The following is a 27,071-nucleotide window of genomic DNA, read 5'->3' as shown; positions in this document are numbered from 1 at the left end:
CCTACCCTGTGGGAAATGGTTAAGTTTATTTGGGAAAGTCTTAACGTACCTTCTCCAAAAGCTTTTTTTTTCTCACTACACGTTCACTCTGCTACATTGATACACGTATTCGTACAACCTGTGTGACAGGTTTCGCTGTCTCCACGTTATTCGGATGAGAATAGAGCAATCTGTGTATTAAGAAGTAAATTATAAAGATTCCAGAAAGTTATATATATGACTGTGGCCGACTGAATGACTCACTTTTTTTCTTCTGGGTGGTGTAAGTGTGAGCTTTCGACCCAATTCAGGCTTCCTAGACTGAAGTTCGATACCTCTTAATTTAAGCCACTCCTAATTATTTCTCGATGCGGTGAGAGTTAGAAAGCTACTTACCTTAACAGAAATAAGTTGTGTTCTTACAGTTGATCGAAATCGGAATTGCTGAGCATTTGCTTCATGGAACACAACGAGTATATGACTTTCGTAAATTCAGATAAATAATGTTGTACGTAGAAATTATTATTTTAAATCCTGTTTGGTCTAAGAATATGGGAAGTGTATAGTATACTTTTAAAATTTGTGCTGCTGTTCTCTACAGCACATGAGGTCTCATTAATCGTTGCACATGAGGTACCTTGCTTATCCCGTATTGCTTAGATTATTCAGAGTTTAATATTCCATGGTCAGTCGGCATGCTAACACTGAATCTGGAATGGAATATGAGTAGGCAGTAGTCACTTTATTGCGTAATCGTTCTATTTGACTTGAGTACCACTTTATACTGCTTCCGAAAATCGAATTCTAAACTTTACGGCCCAGCTACTTGTTTAAAAAAGGAGGCAGCTTACGTATTCTGGTTAATGTCTTCATTATTATTTATTTATTTATTTATTTATTTATTTATTTAATTGTCATGTCTAGAGCATACATAAACAGAAAATGGACATCTTCATTGCGTTCGTCGGCTTTGAAATATTTAGGGGGTATGTACTGCCGCCGCCTCCTTTATGATTTGCATTAAATTACAATTAAGATCAAGTTGTTGTATGTTGCGCCTAAAATATTAGATGTGTTCTGTGTATTTTCTTTCAAAATTATAATTTAATTAAACATAGCATAATCGTTGAAAAGACAGTATCTAGATATTAATTTTTAGCATGTATTTTTAATGAACCAATGATGCAGATCGATTATTTACGCTATCATTTTAAATGGTATACAAAACATGCTTGAAGTACGTACTGTGCTCTTCTTGTTTTTGAATTCAGTTATGATTATTAATATTATCTGGTGTTGCATCGTGTTAGGTTGATTCGCATATCTCACGAACTTTAACTTATTTTGCAAACTATGAAATACTGATTGAACATTAAATTCTCATAGTCATAGCATATTATGTATCATTGATATTTCCAGGAATGAAAATTATTTTTAATTTTTAAAAATATTTATTTCACTTAAATAAAACTGTTCTGCTGTTTTGAGTACAAACTTGTTTAGGCATTTGATGAAAACTAAACAAAAAATGATCCACCAAAATACATGAAATCGTTGTACAGGGTACTGCAATAGTATTTTCTGCAAATAAAAACTGTATTAAATCATTAGCCCTCTTTCCTAACATATGCTTTCAAAGGGAACCAAATTAATTACGTTTAATGAGAGAGTTTTCATAAGTGATATGAGAGTATGTGAATAAAAACTAAGAAAATAACACTACGTCTTGTATTTTCCTTTGATTTATTTATTTTGAGATTGGTTTGTATTAGTGTTTTTTTTTTTTCTTCAAAATTGATTCAGCAATCCTTAAGCAGTTTCGTTGAAAATAACGCCGAATTTGTGTTAGGATCATTCTCTGTTAAATAAATATTAGTCATAACGCATGATCAGAATTCTGGTTACTGAGAAAATTCAGGCCATTAGTCGTAAACTCATTTTATCAAAATCTTCAGCAAAGTCCTAGTCGCTAACACTCGCCTTCGGTGCGAGCGATCCCGGGTTCGATTCCCGGTGGAAGCACTCGGACGAAAAAGTGAGAAAAGCTTTTTCAGGCCAGCTATCCTGAATGAGGTTTTCCTGGGTTTTCGTCATTCTCACCAGGCAAATGCCGGGGTGGTACCTAACTTAGAGACCCTAGGCCGCTTCTTTCCTTCTCCATTCCTTTGTTCTTTTCCTTTCCCCGGATAGTGTGCTCCGTCGAGAGACTTCATCCCTCATACGTGATAGGCTATATGGCCATAGATACCGAAAGCCCACAAATCTAAATTCTAAATCTTCAGCAGAGCATCTGTTACCAATTTCTTACTGTCAGAACTGTCACACCAGATGTGTCTAATTGAAGCCAGTTGGTCGTTTTTCAGCAGTTGTCCGTAATTGTTCATTACGTAGTAACTTCACTTTATGCTGTTGCTGTGTACTTTCCATTTTCAAATATGCCTTTACCTATCTTCAAAATGACGTAGACAGCAGCCGGAAGAAAGATGGCGTAGACAGCAGCCGAAAGAAAGTTCACATGGTTTTAAGCTTTTTACGGGTATTTTTAGGTATGTAATTCCTGACCTAGCAGAATAACTAAATGAGGACATTTTATTTAACTACAAGATTTAAACTTCAACACGGCGTAAAGTAACAGACCTGAAACTTCCATATATTAGTGAACGGAGCATTCCGCGTACACGAACTTCTCTACTAATTTTATATGAACAGAGATCCGAAGGTAACAGGTATGAAAACATTTCTACTTACAGACTTTTAAGACAGATTATACAAAAGAGATCTTTAATTCAGATTTTGTCCTTACTTTTATCAGTTTAATGAAATATTCAGATTTTGCACTATATATTAAAAAAGAGAAATAGTTTACGTGACATAATCTTCGTATTGCCAGTGATTATCTTATTTGTTGTTACCCGAAGTGCCCGTTCTTGCACGGGGAAAGGAAGTTTATGGAAAATAATATGAACAGTCTTTCTCCCTTGAATACGCATTTTAACCCAAAAGCACTCTATTTTTGTGATAAATTCTTGACTTCTGTGTTTCCTTAAGATGTGCTCTTGAATCAGTGTCATGATAAAAACCTAGCTTGAGGTAGGTACTATGCTCCAAAATTCATTTCAAAACAGTTCTGTCATTTTCCGGTGATGCGATCACAGAATACCTGACAGCGTCGATTTCAGTGTGACGCAAGATTACCACAGTTACAGAAATTGTTCCTTTCCGCTTAAAAGCGGAATTTTCGTAAGCTCCGGAACACCTGCTCCGCTTATGTATTTTTGGCATTCATTTATAGGCTCCCTGTGCCTCCTACGATACACATTTTAATAAAGTGACATGATAAAAACCCAGTTAAAGGTAGATGACAACTATAAACTAATGGACAAAAATCCCTAATATTTTGCACCATATAAATATCGGCAGGGGGACATTATTTGGCATATTCTAATACCACAAGGTCAGGAGTGTTGCCAATCGAACATAAAGTTGTATTTTTTCAAATAGCACTGCGTCAGGTTATTGCATATTTAAAATCTACATGCAAAAGGAAAACTACCTACAGTACCACACTTGTCATGCAATATTGCAAACTAAGGATGCTACAGTATCACAAGATTCCAAATTTTGGCGGCATCCACACCAGTAATAACGCAAATACGACAATGGGGCCATGTACGGCCAAAGTACTTTAGTGTCTAATACTGTGATCACGATATGACAGATTTCGAATGAATAGCAAGTTACAAAAGATTGAAAATCTTATATATTTTAAAGCCTTTATTTAAAAAAAAAAAACTACTTAGGTAAGTATCTCATCCAACTACGTAAATGGTTTCTAGTAGATATGATGATTACAATGGCTTATATAGCAATTTGATATCTGAAACCTTTCTGGAAATTAGTAAAAACTATTAAAGTTTGCAACTTTGCTTAAAATTACTTATGTCCGAGAACCTACTGTAATTAAGCCTGCAAAAAATTATTGTTGTAATGTTATTGAAACAAAGTAAATGAAACATTGTTTCAAGAAGTCCTCACAAATACGCCATTATAAGCGATACATCAAATTTTACCATTTTTTTCATATCTCCCGACGTTCTTGCAGAGTCAAATTTTCAGTTCCTTGAAACTTCGTTTCTACGTCGAAATACATTATATGGCAACAACTTTGGTATTCGACAGTATGCTACTTTGGATGTACTTATTATTTGCGTTATTACTGCTGTAGAACTTTCTAAAATTTGGTTGTTTTTAGATATCTGTGATATGCCATAGCGCTGCAGCACTGTATGCTTGTGATATGATCCTTAGCTTGGAACACTGCATAACAAGTGTGGTATTGTTTTTCTTTTACATGTTGATTTCAGGTGTGTAATAACCTGACGTAGTGCCATTTGGAAGAGAGAAAGAAAAAACTGTTGGGTTGGCAACACCATTTAACCTTGTTGTATCACAGAGTATACCAATGTTCCATAGCCGATATTTGCATGACACAAATTTTCAGCTTTTTTTTTTTTCCATTATCTTAAAAGTTACAAGTGCGCATCAGTATAAACGGTCCACCATATATATATATATATATATATATGTGTGTGTGTGTGTGTTCCAGCTTAAAATGATTCACGTTGCTTGTGGGTTTTTATAAATAAATAAAATACTTGCTCTTGACATGAAAATATTAATTTGCTTTTGACTGATATTTTATAAATAGATAGGAAATTAAATCGGATTCATTTCGTTGATTAGTGTATAACAATACAGTATTCTTTTATAACTAAATTGGAAGAAATCGAAAAGGAAAATTCATCAGTTGGGTCTGTTCTTAAAATAAAAATGTCTTTATAGTACAGTTTTTAACTAAAAAAAACAAGACGTTTCTTTCTATAAAGCGAGTAGTACGCATTTTGTTTATTTATTGCATGCTTCAAATTGAGAAGTCAATTTTACAGTGATAATTATTGCTAAGTGGAGAAGTTCGAAGTTGGCCACAGCCTGTGCAATCCAAAGATTAGGATCTTTTCTCTCAGTGAGTGTGCTACTATCTGAGGTTTGAACTGACGAAACACATTTTTTTACTTACTTGTATTTGTTTCATCACTGTAGTTCTTCCTTTGTATTTTAATTTTCGGTGGTATTTCTGCGCCTACAGAATAGAATAGTAAGACGCATTGAGGATTTAAAATCATAAGATAGTCTGTACATACGATATTTCAGCAGTTTTATTCTAAAGTTCAGGTTAAGAGGCCTAATCGCTGCGAAATTAAAATACCGCCAATTTTACAGTAATTGTGATATCTTCAAATAGATAAAAGATAATCGAAATGTTGAACAAGAGAAGGTACCTTTATCACGAGACACCTAATAGCTTTCCGTTTGCAATCATTTAGAAACGCGAAAATAAATGCCAATTTTCTAAATGGCTGTAAATCGAAAGCAGATAAATGAGTCGTGATAACAGTGTCTCATGTAAAATAATATTGTCTAGGGAGCTCTCGTTCCACTATTCGGTTATCTTTTATCTATTTGAAGATATCGCGTAATTACTGTAAAATTAGCGGTATTTTAATTTCGCCGTGATGGGTCCTCTTAAATTGTTACTTGACTATGCTCTAATGTTAGAATAAAAATATCAAGAAGAAAAGCAAATGTGCCTTGATTATTTTAAAACATATTGCTCAGGTTTATATATATATATATATATATATGCAATAATTTTCCCTGCATTTACAAACAAGTTACAGTTTTGAAATTTAAACCAAAGCTAATACACTATTGAGTGGTGGTTTTTTTCTCGTATCGTTCAGATACTAGCACATTTACCGTTAGAGAAAGTTAATTTCTTGTACTATTTACGTTGAAACAGTTCCAAGTTTTTTAACCAGTTATATTTTGTGATTTTTTTTTTTTTTTTTGTAAAGTAGTAAAAGATAGGACAATCATTCACACCTTTCATACAGATCTAATTATATAATAGTTTGAGCAGAAGCTGACAACAGTGTTATATAGATAGGTATACAACAGATGCAACACCAGTTTGATTGTACATATTTATTTATGTAGCATCTTGATAATCCATCGTAAAATGAACACAATACCATTTATGAGTGACCATTTAAACGAATCAGACATACAAACTCTCATGCTGTATCTTTCCAGAAATAGAATGTGATGACTAGGTTATGGGACTACAGGACCTAAAAATTTGGTAGGTGAGTATTTATAAAGCTTGTGCTGACAAAAGGGTGGTTGCTCAGGTTGGGCTGTTTTTCTACTCTGCTTTTGTTGTGCCAGAGTAGGAGAACATTCATTTGAAACAAACCTTACTTATTAGTAGAGGCAGGAATCTTTTAGCACTTTTTTCTTTTTGTTAAAAAGAAGTTACATTTGTCGTTTATTTATTTTTTTTTTATAAAAATATCCTGCTTCATGCTATGACTTATGTGCAATATATATAGATAAGTTTCGAATATGTATTTTGTTAGTTTGCGTGCAGGAATGTGTGATGGCGCAGATGTGAATGTTTTGTGTGTGTGAATGAATCATGAATCTTATTTTAAGAAGGGGAAAGAAGAGAAAATTTAGTCTTCTAATTTTCAGCTTGTTTTAACATGCTATGCTTAAGTTGATTAAAGTTTTAAATAGGTAATTAATGGTTTGACATCATTTTTCCTCTCTTCCCCTTCTTCACCTGATGATGCCGCCTGTTACCAACATTTCTGCTGTTTCGTAGGATGACTCCAGTAGACCAAGGGAAAATGGAATTGTCAACCACAGATCAACAGGGTAAGTTTCACGTTTGCAGATATCTAAGTTTAAAAAAATATCTGTTGATTTGTTGTTTACGTATAATGTATAACACACTATGTCAGTATTGTCGGACATATATTTCGGATTTTACGGGTTTCATCTTCCTAGATGCGTCGATTAAGGTTCTCTACAACAAATAAGCTTTATACATATTTTGTTGACTTATTGTTCAAAATCTTCAATTTATTAGGAATGAGAGAGAGAGGGAGGAAATGGTAAAGTTGCATAAAGCGGATTTTCATACATATTCGTCAGCGGATATAAAGTGTATTATTACATCCATATGTCTTTAAGAGATATGGGACATGTCGCTCCATGAGAAATACGAAGTCTTTATCCATATATCCGGAAAGTGGCGTGAACGTCTCGTGCTTCAGTATCTAGTAGACAACTAAGGTATTGTGTACTGTGGCTGTTGTTCGTCGTTGCGTTGTATGTCGTTCTTCTGAGTGCAGGATTATAATGTGTGGAACAGCGATACTGCAAGTTTTCCAGAAGCTTGGCGATGTGTAAGGTGAAGCAAATAAAAAGATTCAGCAGACATCTGGGAACATGCAGTGGGGATTAAGAAAATTAAGCGAATGGTGCAGCCGGTTCAAAGAAGTCCGAAATCAGCTGAGGGCAGCGAACGTTCTGGGTGACCGTCCACAAGCTTTAATGCAGAGATAGTTGTAGAAAACTAGCGGATCTCATTGATATAAGCAAAGATTCTTCACGTACAATTTAAAGGGAATCCAGACATGTACAGGAAGTTCCTGTGTGGCTGCTTTCGCAGAAGCAGAAACAAATCTGTATGAAAATGCCACAGTGGTGCTACCATCTTAAATGTTCTCCGATGCGCGTGTGATGCAGGTCGGAGAAAAAGACTAGAGCTGAGGCATCACACAACTGGCAGGTGCATCACGATAACTCACTGGTTTATTATATCCAAGTGATACATAATTTTGACAAGGAACATTTCTGGTCTTTGTCAGGCCACCTTCCTAACGTTGCTTCTTGGGAAAATCAAATGTACCGTCTTTGACGCAATCGTCACGAAACAGTTAAGCTGTTAATAGTTACAGAGGAGGCTTCCAGTAATTGAAGGATTAGGTATATGGAAGCTGCATTTTCTACTTTAGAAATGATTAGGAGTCAAAACAAATGAGGTTAATAAATTTGGATCGCTTTGTGGTCGGATGTTTTTTGGACATACCTTGTATGTGCTACGTAAAAATGTATTGTTTGAAAACGTATTAAAAGATTTTTAGGTAGGATGAGAGGTTGGGAAGATGTTTACGAGCTCCTGTACGATTGTAGTGGTGACTCTTTTAGATTCATTTAAGGTAAGTTTCACTGACATTTGTTTTTGTCTCACTTTAAACATGGGAGCTCCTTAAGCCATAGAGCGAGTTAAACAGTAAGCAGTGCCCCTATTTATCAGAGAGAGAGAGAGAGAGAGAGAGAGGGAGAGGGAGAAAGAAGCGCGAAAGTGAACTGGTGATGCTTTCCTTTTTCACCTTTATCTTTAAAACACTAGTTAAATGCTGGAGTGATAGTTTTATTTAGCAACAATTGTTTTCGTACCTTTCATAACCTATCTACCGTTTGTGATATTTGTGTTTCAAAGATCTAGCTTATTGAAGCTGAATGGCTAATTCATTGTCTGGAAAAGGAAATAGATTAGATTTGTTCATGTTCGGTTTGCAGAGTTTAAGGTGTCAACACAGCATCCATCTGGGTGATACTTTGAGCATCACTAATCAAGATGATTATTTTTGTTCAGTTGAGAAACAGTAAAGTTAAAATAAAATAAAAACAGTTCCTGAAATAGATTTTAAACTATTTGAAGTTGCAACTTGCGCTACGAACATAATGCCTAGTTATATATAACAGTTATTTTCTTCTTATTTTGTGAAATTAAATGTTAAATCTATAGGATTCAGCTTCTTAGGGTACGAAATATTTATTTTATATTTTAGTGCTTTCATGTTTACTTTTGACAATAGTTAGTGGGTATGAATTGTTAATACTAGTAATTACCCCCCCCCCCCAATATCTTCTGTTAAGATATTTTACCTAAATGTTCATGCAGTCTGTAACTTGGTTTTGTAGTTTGCATAATATCGTGGAAATTAGAGACAGACAGACAGAATGAACTGTTTTTTTACATTATACGAGGCTCGTATATAGGATATAGCATGAATTGTACCGAGAATTAAAACTTCTAATGCTAATGGAACGAAATTAGTACATCGTATTTATTTATTTTTTTTTTTTTTAAAAATCAAAGTACTGATTAGTATAACTACCTATATACGAAGAAATGTCGAAAAGTAATACTCGTTTTAGTTATTTTAGGTGCGAGTAGCAGGTTGCAACTCGGCAGGTAATTAATTTCAAGTCCATTGTTAGAGAGCAGTATAGTTGGATCATCTGTTGCCTTGATGGTAGAAGTATGGTCGGTGTCACGAAAACATCGCGTATTCTAGTGTAGTCTATAAGGGATCAGCAAAGTGGTATTATTAGACTATTGCTGATTAAGCTGAAAATTCCGACAGAAATTATCAAATAAATGCGGGAAGTCTATGGTACTGTACAAATTTTCCGCAGGTTTTTTAATGATTGTTAGGTAAACCTTGCTAGTTTCCACTCGATCTATTACCATTTCAATACCATCCGCTGTTAGAAACATTGAGGACACAACTTGAAACAACCTATAGTCCTATCTACAAACATTCGGACAGAAGTTCCATATTTTGTACTGTACCTAGTATAGCACACAATGTTGTGAATGACAAGTTGGGCTTGTGCACAGCCAGCGACGAGTGTCCAGAAACTAAGGGGCCAGAGGAATGGACCACTTGGATTTAAAATGACGGTATAAAGCTGCAGTTATAAATATTGATGCGATTTAGTTTTCAAGTTCACTGTACATTCGGTGGTCATCAAGTTTGTTGTTTTGTCATAACTGAAAACAGCGTGATCCAGTGATGTTTCAAAGTTGTCGGAAGTTCGCTCTAAAGATAAGGACCATTATTACATTTTATAAATTCAGAGTTTATTTTTAATATTCCAGGGGATAAAAAGCTTGTATCCGTTGAGAAAAAAAAAATGTACGTAGTTCTCGTTGCTCTGGCAACATTATCAGTTGTCTAGTGCACTCCTAGTCTGGAAACATGTAGGGAACATTACGATATCACATTTATGTTCTTCCACTACTGACAGGGACGTATTTGAATCGTTCTTTAGAACTGATGAGCCTTTGAGTCCGGATAATGGAAATTTGAATCGCATTTTGAATAACATAATAGTTTAGTCAAGACGACACTAATTTTGTGAAAAAACTTCTTTTTATTTACACATTCATCAGAAGTGAATTTCTGCTATTCATCAGCTTCTTCATAGATCTAATATTTAATGAATTCTGCTGTATAAAATTCATACGTTCTGCTACATAAAATCAGCTGGATAAAATCCAACTTTTCCTACACAGTACAGACTACTTTCAAGTTGCTCGTTATCGTTATTCTCCAGATGTAATCGTAATAGGAGGAGGTCGACCTAAAGTGTTCTCAATTATTTTGTATTGTATTACAACAATATATATATATATATAATATACACTATGCTTTAGAAGTAGTCTAGCACACCAACTTTATTTTGAATTAGCAGAAGTACCGTTCTTCATACTGGGAAAATAATGTTAATGCAAAATCTTTGAAAATAAAGAAATACGTGAAATATTCAACGACGAGCAATGCATATCTAGTGAAACATAGTGTCTGTGGGCTGTTTACCTCACAGACACTGGTTTCACTATACTTTTTACACATAAATTTTGTCCCCCTCCCAATACCTCCGAGTCGAAAATTGAAAGAAACTACTTCCGTCACTATTAGATCTGGTAAAGATTTTATCTGTGTACAACATTTGGGGCCTCTAGGTGATTTTAGTCTGCGAAAAACTGATGACACTCTTTTTATTCTTAAAAGTAAGTGGAAAGTACTTCGTCTTCAAGCAAATGGGACTTTCTCCATCAGCATCAGCAAATATTTGAGTCCAGTTTTCGATAAATTTACAGCCGAATAAATAAGACAGCTTAAAAATTTGTAATTGTTTCATAAAGCAACGGTAAAATTTTATTCGCAAACACAAATGAAAGTTGGAGGTTGGATTTGGCACATAGGCTGACATTTACACTGCACCAGGGGTGGCCAACACGTTGACCCGCAGGTCATGAATATAAAATCTTTCAATTTAACGTTCCACGATTATGCTCTTTAGGTTAAAAGAGACTATGATAAAGGCAATTGAATAATGATGGTAGAATTGGTGGATTAAGGATGTGGGACGAAACGGGAGTACCCCGAAAAAGCCCACGAACACAATGTTGTCAATCACAAACTGAACGTGGCCAGGGATCCCGCGCATTAGTGGTGGGCAAGGTCATGAGAGGCATCCCGTGATAGACTGAGTCGTACTGTCTATATGGATCATCGTTATTTGTTTTGTGGTTTTCTGACGAGCTAGTGAACAGATAAGTAGAAACGAGAAAAGTACCCCTTAAATGTTAAACGGTTGACCACCCCTCAATAGCACCTAAAGTAGTACAAATTTGCCGACGTTTATGCATTGACGAACAATAAGGCTCTTTCCCCCTTTCCAACTAATCAATACATTCATGGCTCCATAGATTGGATATTCCGAAGTGCCAAAATGTGAATACACTTTCACCTGGCTAAATTAAAATGTACTGTCATCCTTATCTTGCTGATACGCTGAAAGCATATAAAAAGCACATTAATGAAAATTTGAATCGTGGTGTGCCTAGATTGGAATATTTAAATGCGACAATATGTTCACAAAACAATGTGTCAATATATTCTGAAATGAAGGAATTTTTTACTCGCAAAATGGGGACATGTCCTCATAAATGCTCACACATGGTAACCATGTCCATCAAAGAGCTTCCTGGTATCTTTAGTAGTTCGTATGTGATTTATTTGTTCTTGTAGATTCGACTACCTATAAGAGCATTCCTCAAGAATGAAAAGAAAATAACAAATGAATTATTACATTTTCTAAACGTCCATGCATCGAAAGAGAAAGAACTATACTCAAGAAAACTTCGTATTAGGAAGAATGATTTTGAACTTCAAAAACGTTTTATATTAGTATGAAGGTTGACCAAAAGATACAAAGGTATATCAAACGTCTTGCAATATTTTCACAACCCAAATAGCAGGTGCGTGTATACGCTGTGATTCACCGGAAGTACGAGGTCAAACCGGCCCAACAGATAATATGACAAACAGACTATTTAACACGGAAGCCACCACTCCGTCAGTATCTTCAATAAATTTTAGACGCAGTAACGATGACTGCTCAGATAATCTCATGTTATTGTACGAGTTTGAACTCTGGCTAAATTTTTGCCATGCGATGCAGTAAAAACCACATCACAGCAACTTATTGATTCCAGAAATCTTGTATAGGTTGTGCCAAAGTCTTGCCGTCCCAGGGTAACAGATTCTGAGGTCATTCGACACGTCATTGAAGAAAATCCATCCAACAACACACGACAATTGTCAGACCAACTCGGAATGTCCCAGCCCACTGTAGTGCGTCACTTTTATGAAGTCTGGAAAACTATCAGGAGCTTCCGCATTGTGCTACACAAGTTGACTCCAGCTCAGCCCAGAGGAGACTGGATCTGTGCCGATAACTGGTGAAAAATCTGCGTGATGTACGTTTCCTGCAACGGACCGTCACACATGACGAAAAGTACGTGTTTTTCCGAAATCCGAAATCAATGGTTGATCACGGTCTAACTTCCAGACCGGTCGTTGAACTGGTCCGTTTGGAGCAACAGGTCAAGCTCTGTGTGTAGTGGAACTACGAGGGTGTAATTCATTTCGAATTTATTCTTAATGGTCGTAGCATCAATATTGAACTTTGATCCGAACAATTAAAAATGTATACTGCACTACGCAAAAAATGTCCTTCATTTGTGGACTGAAAGCGCGCCGTGCTCCAACAGGATAACGCAAAACCACACTCGATTCGAAAAATGCAACAGGAAATACTGGACCTTGATTCCATCCAACTGGAGTCATACCCGGCATATAATGTGACCTTGACTCTTCCAATTACTGTTTCACTCCATGGCGCCCTTCCTGAAATCACTATGCTTCACCAACTAGCAATGGATGGAAACACCACTGACTGACTTCTTTGCCTCGAATAAGTACAAGACATGGTATCGACGGGGGAATCAAGAAACTGGCAGGAAGATGTCTGCAGAATGTTAACCTGCTTTCATTGTAGCGTAATAATTCTTGGCATGTTGTGTATTACAATATTGCAAGACCAGAATATGACTCACCCCCGTTATTTTATTTATTTATTTATTTATTTATTTTTTTTAGATGTAGAAGGTACTAAATATTTTTTTTTAAAAAAATCACATTCATACGTGTTTTACTTCACTTCTGTTAATAAAATTGTAAAGAAATAGGTTGTAAACATTTATATTAGATATAATTCGATCATTTCAGGTAAAATATGAAGTCATTTTGTAAGCGGACTATTTCAGACTACTACCAGGGAGCCCGCTTCCTATGTTGTTTCGGAATGGAGGAACGTTAGACGATAAATCATTCTACAAACTTAAAAAAAAAAGTTTTATAATGCTAGTTTTTTTTAATAAATATATTTTTCATTCTCTCATGCCGTCCTTATGTCTTGAAGAAATTTAATAAAGATTTCCAAGAGTTGTTCTTATTAAACATGTGAAAAGTTTTGTTTTCCACTAATTTATGTTGTGTACTTGATATTTTAAATTAAGTATATTTATTGTAACTGTGAGCAAGTAAGAATGAAGGAAATTTACGAAGCAATAGGGTTTTTGGACGGTACGCACCAAAACTGCATTTAATTAACTTTTATCATAGAACTAAAACTTTTTTAAATTTCTCTTTTCTTATAGCAGGTAAATTGCTCACAAAGATAAAGTTCTTAATGGGGAATATAAACTTTCTGTACCTTTTATTGTAGAAAAAAAAGGTACTAAGAATATTAGAAAGTAGGTTAATTGTTTCTTTGTATTGCGTGAAACTTTATTTTTCTTTTAAATCGTCATTACTATCGAAAAATTTGAAAGCTGAGTCTTTTTAAAGATAGGTTTTTGTCTCACTGTTGTACATGTTGGAAAAGAAAAAGCGCGCAGGGCACACACTGAAATATGCATCTTGGCGAGGAAACTTTTGTGATATTACCTGTACTGAAGCAACGGCTGCGTACGGTATATACAGAGGTTGATTCATTTAGATTGAGCCGAAGTCAATGTTCAACTATACCGCGTATGCGCAACCCATCACCGTGAGATTGTCACGAGGCAAATAACAGTATCTCCTTATTCTCACAGTAGAGCATTGTGCTCGAGCGTAGTCTGATGCCGCCGAAACTGAACAGATTCTGGGAGTTTCTTTGTGGCTCTGTCCGACGCGCTGAGTTCACGGCGTCGCATACGTAGAAATGTTCCAGGTGTATATTTTCGTGTAAGTCGTGCCACTATAAATCGTATTATACGGAAATATGCGGCACGGAGTTCTAGCCGCACCATAACGATGCGCGAAAAGGACCCCGCTGCTATTGCGTGTAGTTCGTAGTTTGACGACTTCCGAAAATTTCTACACATGAAATGTCACACATCTGCGATGACCAGCAAATGTCATACATCACAAGCGACAATCATTCCACCATTCATAAGGATTTACGCCTCATGGTCATTCGCAAAAGCAGTGTGCACGCCCTGAAACTGTTATTTTTGTGAGCGAAAAAGGAGCTGGAGGAGGCTGTATGAACGTCATCTCGTGTGTAATTGGTGGAGGTTTCTTGTTACCCTTTATGAGGCGTGGATTTACCTCACAAACTTGGGTCAAGTTCCTGCCATTACATATAGACCTGTCGACGCCAAGGGCCGAAGCACGTTCTTCCGCTAATGCACAGTTTCCAAAAAGGGTTCTCAATTGCGGCCGACTTCTTCTACCAGCGCGAACGTCATCTCCAGAAGATGGAGCGAAATGTCAAAATCAATGCTGGGTACTACCAGAATCATGTCCTTATTGAAATGTACCAGCATGAAGTCCTAACATTGTACGGGCAAAATGTGAACCAGGTTGAATTCCACCATGACGGGCATCCAGCCATACGGCGAAATTTCATCGCTGTATGGAACAGGAAACTGCAGTTTCGTCAATTCCCTTCTCTGACGTCCCTATCCAGATGCCATCCCATTGGATTATTGTGCTTTCAAACTCCTCGTCGTCGAATCCGTACCGTTACCGGCCGGTGGAAATCAAGTGGGAAGGTGAAGAGGGTGGGAAGCAATACCCATGGTCTTAGGTGCAACGCAGTCTTCTGTAATGGAGACGCGATGCTGGGCAATAGTCTGTAGAGGAGGACTGCAGATCGAACACAACGGGTGGAAGTGGCACATTACAATTCGGCTCAATATAAATGAATGAACCTCTGTACTCGTAATTGGAAGTTAACAAATATGGAGTCATTAGTTTCGTCCATCGCAAATACCTAAAAATGAAGTAGATTATCACAAATTTGGCAGATACAGCTCAGGTTGTGCCGGATTGTCGAAGTCGCCAGGTTGTAGGGAGTTAAATAATATAAGATACTGTATATGTAGTGTGCAGTAGTTCTTTAAATTACTAAACTACAAATAATAGAAGAAACCCACTAAAGAGCCAGATTGTAGAGAGGCGACGATACTAGAGGTAGAATTCATGGAATTGCATACTCGGAATTCATTGGTGATAAGTAGGAATAGCAACATACTTAAAATTATACTCTGAGGAGTGAGCTAGAAAAAAAAAATCCACTAATCTTCGTATAAAACTACAATTTCTTTACTTTCTGCGTAGTTGATATTTATGAGTTAACCACACAATGTAATTTCGTCTGTTAATTTTTGGCGCTTAATACAGAAGGCTTATTGAGTTCTATCAGACCGATTTTCAAAGTGTACTTGCGCTGTGAAAAGATGTGCCTTTACCGATTGTGTTTGTGTCGAAACACCAGCATTATCAAGTTATGCCCGACGTAGCAATTTCCATTGCAACAAGCTTCGTTGGCGAACAGATAGAAATTCTATCCTTGCAGGCTTTCCATGTTCTAGTGAGGGTATGTTGTAGACTTAACAGTGTAAATAGAGAAAAGCCAATGGACTTCTGTTGGGGCTTTATATAGAAGTGCCATGAAAAGGAATAACATGGATTTTCATTTTTTGGTTCATGTTGTAATAAAACCGATGGCTGGTGGTATGGATGGATGCCAGGTCCGTGTGTCCATTCACTTGGCTTACCAGTAAAGGGATTCAACAAAGCATATTGGCTGACACTTTCGTTGGTAATCTCGAACGGCCTCATTCGTGTTTACCTAGTTACGATATCTTTAGCTATAGTCACTCTGATGCTTAAAACATTTTTTTGTACACTTGCACTATTCGGCTGTACGAAAAATTTGTGTGGAAAAGTCATAATATATCCTTCCCAATAACGGTTCACGTCCTCCAGTGAATACACTGTACACTTTGTATGTAGAATAACCCTTGGGGTCCTAATAGGTTGCTAAGTCAATTAAACACAAAAACATTACTAATACTTGTATTTACATGAATATTATTGTGCAACGTTACACTACTGAAATACTGTCTTTGACTGTTCTCTAAGCAGTTAACACATGTGGTGTAGCTACCTGTCCATTAATTATTGAAATTAGGTATTCCCTGATATCGATTGACAACTGTCATAATATTTTTCTAGTCAGCATAGAATACAAACTCAATAATTAATGTTCACGTGAGGATAGTGTATTATTTTGAGGCATTTCTCGCCTAACCACTTATAGGTCATGTTACAGTGGCTCAGTGCTAGAGTGCTTACCGCTGGTGCGTGAGGTCCCAGGTTCGATCCCCGGCCAAGTAAATTTATGGTGGGCAACATCGCGTTCGTCCAATTTTCATAATCATTCACTTGCCTTAATCGTCGTCTCTCGTATTCTAAAGGGCATAAACGTGGGACGTTAAACTGAAATATAATTTCATTTTCGTGTTCTGGCAACCGTACGTAGACCTCAATTGGTCAAAGAAAATCCAGACTTGTTTTAATTTCAACTCTAGGTAAGAGTGCAGGCCCTTTGAAAGAGAGATGGGTAATTCGAGGTTTTTGAAGATTACCTGAACCAGAGTGCATTGTGCAACACGAGCTGTGCATTGTTGGAAGAGTTTATAGTCATATCTGTCTGTATAGACAGTCGTGCTGCGGTACTCGTCAAAAATGCGTCGTAGTGCGAGGCCAAAACTGCCAATTTGCACACTCACCATTAACTGCAGCGGTGCATGAACCAAGGTTTCTTACCGGGAAGGAACACAGATTTCTTTTTGCGCACAGATGAAAACATGAGACGGACCTATCATAGAGGAAATGATACTGGCCAATCACAGAGCGACATTTGATTATCGCAGAAGTTGGAGGGGGCATGGCGTATCTCAGTGGACAGTACTCATTCCATTGTCTGAGACAACAGTACCTCAAATGGTGCACATTTTGTATTTCTCAGGCTTTCACATCCCGAACATAAACGCAGAAGGTCTGTGGCTTCTTTCGACTTCTGGCAGCGTTATTGTGGAAAGCAATGAGTTCTTTTCCCGCATCATTACGGAGGATGAGATAACGCTGTATCATTACCCAGACAGAAAATGCTGGGTATCATTATCCAGCTGGTTTACAGGCGCCTGTGAAACATGCGCCTGCAAATGGAACACTTTTAAAAGCATGAGACAGGTATCGATTTTTTTCACGATTATTGCATGTTCATTTCACGGAAACAGGTAGTTTTCATGTTGATAGAGTTGCAACCTTGCAACATGAAAAATGCGTGTAAACAACATGTAGACAGTGGAAAGACATGTACTTAACCGACATATTCCATGTAGTTGACATATACGTTACCTCATGAGGATCTGACGACAGCTGCTTTTCATTTGATAAAAATGTAATTGACATGTTAAATACATGTAAAATACAGGTGTTAGAGAATTAGTGTGCGTGTTAGCGGAATATACATGTAAAGTACATCGCATTAAGTACTATACATGTCTCAGGACCTTGCATGTGTGCATAACAAACTGGAGACCTGGTGCCTGAATATTACATGTTTCCTACACCTGTAACATTAATGATTCACTCCAATCAACCTTGTTCATTGCATGCACCTGTTTAACCAATTTGTTGGCATTCATGTTCATTGCATTTTCCGTTTACCTATACACTGCCTGTACATTGCATATAGGTGGGTTCACACTTCGCATGTACTCGGAGATAATACAGGCAATGTATTCAGTTGTAATTCCATGTATTATACATGTGTCAGGACCTTGCATAGCGAATGTCGAATTGGAGAATTGTGCCTGAATATTGCATATGTCCTATGCCTATAGCGTGAATGTTTAGCTCCAATCCACCTTGTTCACCACACGTATCTGTTTAATCCATTTATTGGCAATCATGATCATTGCATATTTCCGTTCACCTGTACATTGTCTGCACACTGCACGTACAGGAGTTACACACTTCGCATGTGCACGAAAATGATAAATTTAAAATAACATATTCTACATCATGCGTTTTCAATGCTATACGTAATGCGAATGTCACACACGTATATTACATGTTGATAAACAGGCACCTTCCTTGTACTTTTCATTCTTATTGTATTGCGAATGTTATCAACAATCCATTCAAGGTACTTTACATGCACATATTCCCTCCATTTACTTGCAGCTGAGTGACTACGTGTACATTGCATGTTCTCATTTTAATATACAGGCTCTGTACAAAGCGTGTTTCCGTGCAAAATTTCCAACAGAAGTTTAATACTTTTTCGACATGCATATCACCTGAAGACAATGTGCCTGTAATATTTTCTTTACATGTGTTTTCGCCGAAACAGGCGCCTGTATAGTGCCTGTCAAAATCTGACGGGTTTTTACAGGCAGTTCCATGTACAAAACATCGCATGTTTCCTCAAATTTTCATAATAGTATACATTAGAAACAGAAAACCTAATGTGTAACGGAGGCACATATTCTCGCCTCTACAAAATATGCTTATTGTCTGTGGAAGATCATGGCCACTGTTTTCCTTCAACTAGGAAGTGGAGGTTTAGTCAACTCGTATTGCGATCGTTGCGCTTACCATCAAGAACAACAGGCGTGCAAGTTGAGCTAATCCCGTACACAGCATGCGAAAAAAAAAAAAAAAAAATCTCCCGTCAACGGTTTGTATGGGAAGTGTGGCAAGCAGCATCTGCCCTACAGTGCTGATCTGGCACCATCCAGTTTTCATATTTTCGGCAAGCTTTTTTAACTCGTGAGTGACAATGATAAACAAGAACTGTTCCACTGACCTAACTACAAAGAAGCGGATTTGTATAGACAAGAAACTGAATGATTGGTTGAACTTGCGGACCGTTATTTACAGAGACTTGATGACTGTCGAAAAATAGTATGTGATGTCCGTGCCACTTTGCATTGTAATGCTTCTATCATTAGTTCATTTACCTTCCCATAATTAAGTGTAACTATCTTTTTGAATGTTCCTCGTAGATAAGACTACCAAATGAGTGAGAGTCATAATTTACATCATCAGTATGAGTGGGAGCATAGAGTTTTAGGTGGAAGTGTGTATGAAAAGTCGTTGGGTAGAGTTGACAAATCAATTTAACCCTATTAGGATTTCCATTTTTTGAGGTAAATTTTAGACTTTCAGTCAAACAGCTACTGCTTCCTTACTATTTATCGTAGAATCATGGTTCATACCTAGTTTTTTTTTTTTTCTTCTCCAGAATAGTGCATCCTTTCCAACCGTACCGCTGGCTTGTGCGTATTATACACCAGAAACGGAAAAATCGTTTTTTTTTTTTTCGATTTTTTTTTCCAAAATTTTTGTTCCCCTATGGCTCGGGCGTGGGTTCACATAGGGATCAGATTAAAAAAAAAAAAAAAAAAAAAACGTAGTGATGTACACAATGTGTATGCTAAATTTCATTCGTGTATCTTGGAAACCAAGGGCGAAAAAATGTTTGAAAGTCTGAAGGTGACCCAGCCATGGTTTAAACGTCATGTTCTTCAGTATAACTCGCCCTTTCAAACGGTACCACTCACATGTCCGTATCATACACCTGAATCGGGAAATTCGGGAGCAACTGAATTTTTTCTTTTAAAAAATCCCCTCCCCTAACATTTCTTCCCTCTGGCTCGGGCCTGAGTTCACGTAGAGATCTGAAAATCTCTTGAAAAATATGTAGTTATGTACACAATGCGTGTGCAAAATTTCTAGGTTGTATCTTGAAAAATAAGGGCGGAAAAAATGTTCGAAAGTCTGAAGGTGAGCCATATATATACATACATATATATTACAAAAATTTTCTGCGACATCACTATTTGGCCTAGAGTCATAGTTCAAACGCCATTTTGTTTACTATAACACGCCCTTTCCAACTGTACCACTCCTGTATCCGTATCGTACACTTGAACCGGTCGGAAAAAAACGGAAATTTTTCTGAAAAAATCGCCCCCTTTAGAATAATTGAGTCCCTCAAGCCCGGGTTCACGTAAGGATCTAAAAAAAAAAAAAAAGTTGAGAAATAGTCAAAGATGCACACAATCCGTATACAAAATTTCAATTTGATATCTTGAAAACTAAGGGCGTGAAAAATTTTTGAAATTTGCCCTAAGAAAAAAATGTCACGCCCCTCCGTCCCCCACTTGCGCCGCCAAGTTGACCATCCGGTTCCAAAACGCATCTGGGGCGTTCTTTGGTTCATGCTTGACTCCACCAATAATAATAATAATTACTTAAATACCTGTTATAGGACCTAAATAAGCGGTCAAAGACAACACTACTCCATCGTAACTAGAGTTACCGTAAATCCTAAAAGGGTTAATTGTGCATTTAAAATAAATAAAGTGATAAACAGCTAGCTGGCTTTTCTTTTGCCAGAGTTAGGTTACATTACTTTTTGTGCTTATTTGTACGTTAAATTTAAATTTCTAATTAAATGCTAATATTTCTCAGGTTTCTATGGGCATGACTTACTGTTGGACACAGGATTATTTGCGGTAATATCGTAGTTTTTTTTTTCTTTAATATTTTCTGCATCAAAATAAACGTAATACTTTGTTCCGAAGAAATGTCACAAAACTGTGGGATGAGAAAATTTTATTTTAATGGAAAGTTGCATTTACCGGGTTAAAAAAAAAAAAAAAAAAAAAGTTGCAATAAGTATTGTTCAATATTTTATTCCGCTCTTGTATTTACTTTTAACAAGTATTGTTGATAATGATGTAATATTAGCTGCTATTCTTTATCTAGAGATAAAATATGACAGGTTGAATGCACTTACAGCTATAGGATTAGACACAAAATCATCGAGACTTATAGGAGCACTCGTATATTGATTACATTTTCAATCAATAGGTATCACTAGGAGATGGTTCCTTTTCGCTTCAAGCAACTCTTGGTTATATTTTTATTAATACTTGGAACTTATCGATTGACTAACATATTGAAACGTCGTTGTATATTGTACACATTTGTTTCTGCTTCAGTTAATGTATTCTGTAAATCTTCTAAAATCTTCCAAGCTGGTCTTCACATTTTCCACTTCAAAATAACTTATTTCTTTTGTTAGCTTCAAGTATCTTATTTGTAAACATGAGGTTTTCAATAAACATATCACATTCCAAAGGTTATGTGTGTATTATTTTTTAAATGCTACAATTCATTATGTTACCTGTATTCAGTTCTGTAGTTATTACTTCTAGTCCCTAAATGAGAAATGTTGGTAAGTTTTATAACCATTGTGCACCGTCACCACATCTGTTTTTCTAATTTTTGTACACTGCTGTGTGTGAAAATTGTAACATCAAGATGGAATTACAGGATTACTCCCGAACACAATTTATACAGAGGTTGTTCAGCCTACGTTTGGCCGATTTCGTTCCTTCTCCCTCTCGGGCAGAATGGACTCACCCGACCTGGCTCGTGGCGTCCTGCAGTGTTGTGCAGTAGCTTCCTGGGAACGGAGTTGTTTTTGCGCGTGGACGACAATAACGCACAAAACAGGACCATTGTTGTGAGTGTTGTGTTAAATTCGTTTCCAAGTGTTTGGGTTTCCGCTCTGACCAAAATACCGCCCAAGCTAAGCCAGTCTTGGGAAGGCTATGTTGTGGCTCTTTATGACGCCCACTTTAATGTTTCTGTCATTAGAAAACAGTGCAAGAAGAATGATTGCAATATCAGTTTAACTGGAATAAAAAATATTATTAAAAATTACAAGGGCAACGAAGCTCCACCATTTGGATCACCAACGAAGTTGCCTAGGAAGCGGGAATGCACCAAGGCCACCTCCATCATGCAGAGGAAACTTCGCAAAATGGCAATGCAAGAAAATCCGCCAACACAAAGGTGTATGGCTAATCATCTTGACGTGTCTTGGGGACTGTGAGCTGGACGTTACACTATCAACTCAAGCTGGAAAAAGTCATGAAAGCTCGCGGCCATCTTCTCACGGATACCCACCAAAGGGAACGGAAGTGTAACGCCCGGAAGCTGTACGAACGGCATCTGGCAAAACAAAAGGTGGATGTACGTCGTAACGCTCGATGAAGCACGGATTTACCTTTCCGACTGCGGCAAACCGAGAGCCATCATGTACCGAAAGGCGCCAAGAACTTCAGAGGGTAGGTCCGTGTCTGTAAAGAATCCTTCCCAAAAGGGTTCATGGTCGTTACTGGCTACTGTTGCCGACGTAAACTGAGGATTCGTAAGGTGGTGAAGAATTGCAAAATAAATTCGTAGTATTTTCAGGAGCAGATCATGCGGCCGATCTACGAGCATGAGATTCCAACAATGTACGGAAATGACGCCAATCTGGTGTGCATTCACATGGACAAGGCCTCATCACATACCTCACGATCGTTCCTCGCATTCTACAGGGAGATGGTGGAGGCAAGTGGTATACAGGTGATACCTTTCAATGAGGTACCTGTTAAATCTTCAAATGCAAGTCCTATGGATTGTGGATTTGGATTGCTGAAACGGGGTTTGGGAAAACGACCTGTAACAGCTGTGGAAGGACTTTGGAAAGCTGTGCACAGGGAATGGGACAAGATTCCCCTCCCAGTTCTTCGGAGAAGCCTATTACAGTGGAAATTACGCTGTTGGGCTATTGTTAGGAACTAAGGGAAACACATCGAGCACTTGGATTCTTCTAAATTTTTAGGTTAAGTCGAAATTGGCCAAATGTAGACTGAAAACGTGTGTAAAACAGGTATTATGATACACGAACGAATACAAGAACGTATCGGAAAGTTTTAATTATCACCATGAACTAATAGAGGTAGTGTGTCGAATTTCATGTCCTTTCTTACGACTTTTCTGCAGTCTTATTAGTCTAGGCATCAATTTGACAAAAGTGCTCTCCTTTCCGAGTTTAAGGGCAAATAGTGTAACAATTTCGCATCCGATATATTTTTAATATATACCCATCAATGATCACAAAAATGCTGGATGCCAGAAATACCTCACGAGAGGGGAGGGGAAGAAAGAAATTTTAGCCGTTTCTAGTATTCACTGTATCTCCGTAACCATTGGAGCCAGAGCACCCAAACCTTTTTCATTTTGTTTGTCTAATTGTCTTCTACAATGTAATTGCAGTGCATTTTTGAGCTAAATATAATGGTTTTCTTGTTATTTTCACTTTTACTCAGTATTGGTTGCACGAGACGTCAGTATTTTAAGCCAGATTCTTGACAAGATCGAATTCGGAAAAATGCTTCCTCTAAAAGTTTTTCGTCATTTTATGCTCTTTCAACAAATGTATACTTATATTAGTGTAGGACTAATAGTGCCTGAGTTATAAGCGACTTTATTCTGTCGGGTGCGAAACTGATCCCGGAGCGGCCCAAGAGTTACCTTCCCACAAACAGTAGATATTAGCAGCTGATGATGGTTAATATGTATGTAATCTTGTCTGCCTGCAAGTATATAATCCTGATTAAGTCTGTCCACAATCTAATTAAAAATATCCATTTTTAATATCAATTGAGGAGCTTTTCGGAAAATAACTCTTGTCAAAACACAAAATTTCTCTGAAGAATGAAGAGAGAGCTTTTTCTAGTACACAGTATGAGAAACTCTGCAAATCTGTTTCTTTATACGTGTGTCTGATATTTTCTGAAACATGCAGTTTTTCTTTATATGTATATATGTAAAGAAAAAAACGTTTCGACAAGGGTTGTTTTTGCTACAAATTCTTCTATTTATGTACTACAATAGTACTTAGTGTACAGTTGTTATAATACAATAAATCTACAGTATGAAACTTAATAGAAGGAAATCATATACTTAAGAAATCTCTACACAGAACAAATTATTTGATTTCTAGGATTAGTTCTCAGTGTTATGCCACTCTTATATCCTGAAAAGATAAAGAAATTTGGCATGTATGTTCATCATTCAGTCTTCATCACTCTTTTCATTAACTGATATTGAATTTTTATACTCGCTCGGACAACAAACACATTGGAGTGCATAAGAAACCCCGATTCTTACATTTGCATTTCAAACTTACACTCTCAAGTTTCCAACAGCTACACATGGCAATCTCTAAACAAGCCTTGGGAATATCTTCGAGTGTTTCCGAAACTGCTCTCAGAATTTGGTCCTCCAAGTACCATCCGGAGTCTTCTGGCCTTGGTAGATCGATCTCACACTAATTTGCATTTCCCAGAGTGCTATTTGGTAATGGGACCTCTTTATATGTTGTTTCAGAGCATCACTAGTTGGAGATAATCTCTCCAGGTCTTTCATTTTCTTTAGAACAGATTCCTTTATCATCAAGCGCTATTGAATCTGCAAAACTGTTTTTCACAAAGTTCCTCAAGGTTAATGCAAAGATCTGTGATGAACCTATTCTCCTACCTTTACGAAAATCCAGCCTGGAAAAATTACCTCCAACTAGTGATGCTTTGAAACAACTATAAAGCGATCCCATTACCAAACAGCAATTTGAGAAATGCTGAGAAGTGTGAGATTGATCTACCAAGGCCAAAAGACTCGAATGGTACTTGGAAGACCAAATTCTGAAGCGTTTTTTGAAAACACTCTGAAGACATCCTGGAGGCTTGTTTAGAGATTAACACATGTAACTGTCAGAAACTTGAGTGTGTAAGTTTGAAATGCAAATCTAAGAATCGCGGTTTCTTGTGCACTCCAATGTGCAGTTGTCGGAGCGAGTATAAAAATTCAGTCAGTTAATGAACAGTGATGAAGACTGAATGATGCATTAAAGACATCGCAAATTTCTTCATCTGTTTCGAGATGTAAAGGTAACCAAAAAAAGTTTTTTTTTTCTTTTTTTAGGTTTGGGTTCAATTAGCCCTTACACCGTGAGTTGAATGCGAATAAAGATCTAAAAAAAATGAAATGAAATCTTTGAGTTTTACGTCCCACGTTTATACCGGCTTGGCTAAAGGGGACAGTGATGATGAAATAATGAATGAAATGGTGGAATGAAGTAAGTGAGGAAACGGAAAAAACTCTGAGAACACCCACGCACACGGTGTTTGTCCACCACAAAGTTCACGTGGCGCGAGCTGGGATCAAACAAGGGACCCCAAGCACTAGAGGTGAAGGCTCTACCACTGAGCCACCGCGGCCCCACCGAATGGAGATAAGGCGAAGGTCAGTTATTGGTGTGGGTATATCCAATATGTTACGTGGTTGTGACAGTTCAGTTACACTGTGAACTTGCAAAGGACAGAGTGAACATGGGACCTCCACAGGGCGTCATAACGGCGTGTTTGCTGTTTGAGTTCAGACTGGGATCAAACTCCGCTGCAGCGGAATGAAAAATATGCCAGGCCTTTGGTGAGGGTGTCGTGACTACTCGGACAGTGCAGTGGTGGTATAACAAGTTTAAGGATGGTGACAAAACACTCGAAGACAACCTACTTGCCAGAAGTCCAGCACACAAAATGAACATCTCCAGGCATCTGGGGCGAACAGTGGCCAGACATGTGAGGAACTGGGACTACAATTTAGTGTGAGCGGGAAAAAACATTCGGCAGCACCTCCATCAACTTGGGAAGACCACAAGTTGTGTCGATGGTCCCACATGATTTGACTCCGGGCCAGAAGGCAACGCGAGCAGATACCTGTGTTTCTTTGCTCTTTCATTATTTGTGGACATGAGATGAGAAGTGGAACCTGTACGAAGCTCCACGACGCCATCATCATCATTGTTTAGCATCCCATGAACTGGTTTCAAAACAGCCGAAACCTGCACTGCACCAGGAGAAGGTTTTTCGTGGACTGGTCGCGAGATCGTGCATCGGGAATTGCTACTAGTTGGTCAGAGCATCAATCCAACCATGTACTGGGGACGAGGTTGCTGAGTGGTAGAGCTTTCATCTCCGGTCCTTGGGGTCCCTGGCTCGATCCCAGCTCGCGTCGTGTGGACTTTGTGGTGGATAAACACCGCTCTCGTGTTTTCTCGGGGTTCTCCCGCTTCGTTCCACTTTCTTCATGCCATCATTTCATTCATTTCTCATCATCACAGTCTCCTTTAGCCTAACCTGCATAACCGTGGTAAAACTTCATTTCATTTCCAACCGTGTACTGTCAGCAGTAAAGCCATGTTTAAGAAAAACTCAAAACTCTGGAGCCAGCACTTCTGAATCGCAAAGGGGTTCTCCTGTTACAGGACAACGCTAAGCCCCATGTGGCTAGGATGACAAGGAACAACATTCTACGCCTTGGGTGAGAAACACTATTGCATACGCCATACTTCCCGGGCATTGCGCCGTCCGATTATCACCTGTTCCATTCCTTGGACAATCACTCATAGGACGACAGTTCAAATTCCTAGTAGAGGTGCTCAGTGGAAGAGCGTCCACCTCTGGTGCGTGGGGTCCCGGGTTCGATCCCAGCCCCCGCCAAGTGGACTCTGTGGTGTACAAACACCGTGTGCGTGGGTTTTCTCGGGGTTCTCCCGTTTCCTCCTACTTCATTCCACTATTTCATCATCACCGTCTCCTTTGGCCTAACCGTCGTAACCGTGGGACGGTAAACTAAAAAAATTCATTTAGAATGAAGGGTTACGAGAGATAACAACTATTCTTAGATGCCTAACCAGATTCAAAAACCTACTCCTCGCTAGTTTTT

At 37.7% G+C, this 27,071-nt stretch overlaps 1 protein-coding gene across 7 annotated transcripts in view; it reads left to right on the top strand.

Moving 5' to 3' along the window:
• Positions 1-27,071, top strand: part of Caper (RNA-binding protein 39-like protein Caper) — a 125,779-nt gene that overhangs the window by 30,335 nt on the left and 68,373 nt on the right. For 6 of the 7 annotated variants that reach the window (XM_081740617.1, XM_081740621.1, XM_081740623.1 and 3 more), the window contains one exon: positions 6,707-6,759. In XM_081740617.1, the coding sequence (XP_081596743.1) occupies positions 6,707-6,759 (53 nt within the window). Of the gene's footprint in view, positions 1-6,706; positions 6,760-20,918; positions 20,963-27,071 lie in introns of those variants that run through there. The other variant, XM_081740626.1, reaches the window with a different exon arrangement.

This window comes from Thermobia domestica, chromosome 2 (genome assembly GCF_964235325.1).
Source record: "Thermobia domestica chromosome 2, izTheDome1.hap1.1, whole genome shotgun sequence".
Taxonomy (NCBI): Eukaryota; Metazoa; Arthropoda; class Insecta; order Zygentoma; family Lepismatidae; genus Thermobia; species Thermobia domestica.
The sequence above is the reverse complement of the archived record's forward strand: the minus strand, read 5'-3'. Positions and strand labels throughout refer to the sequence as shown.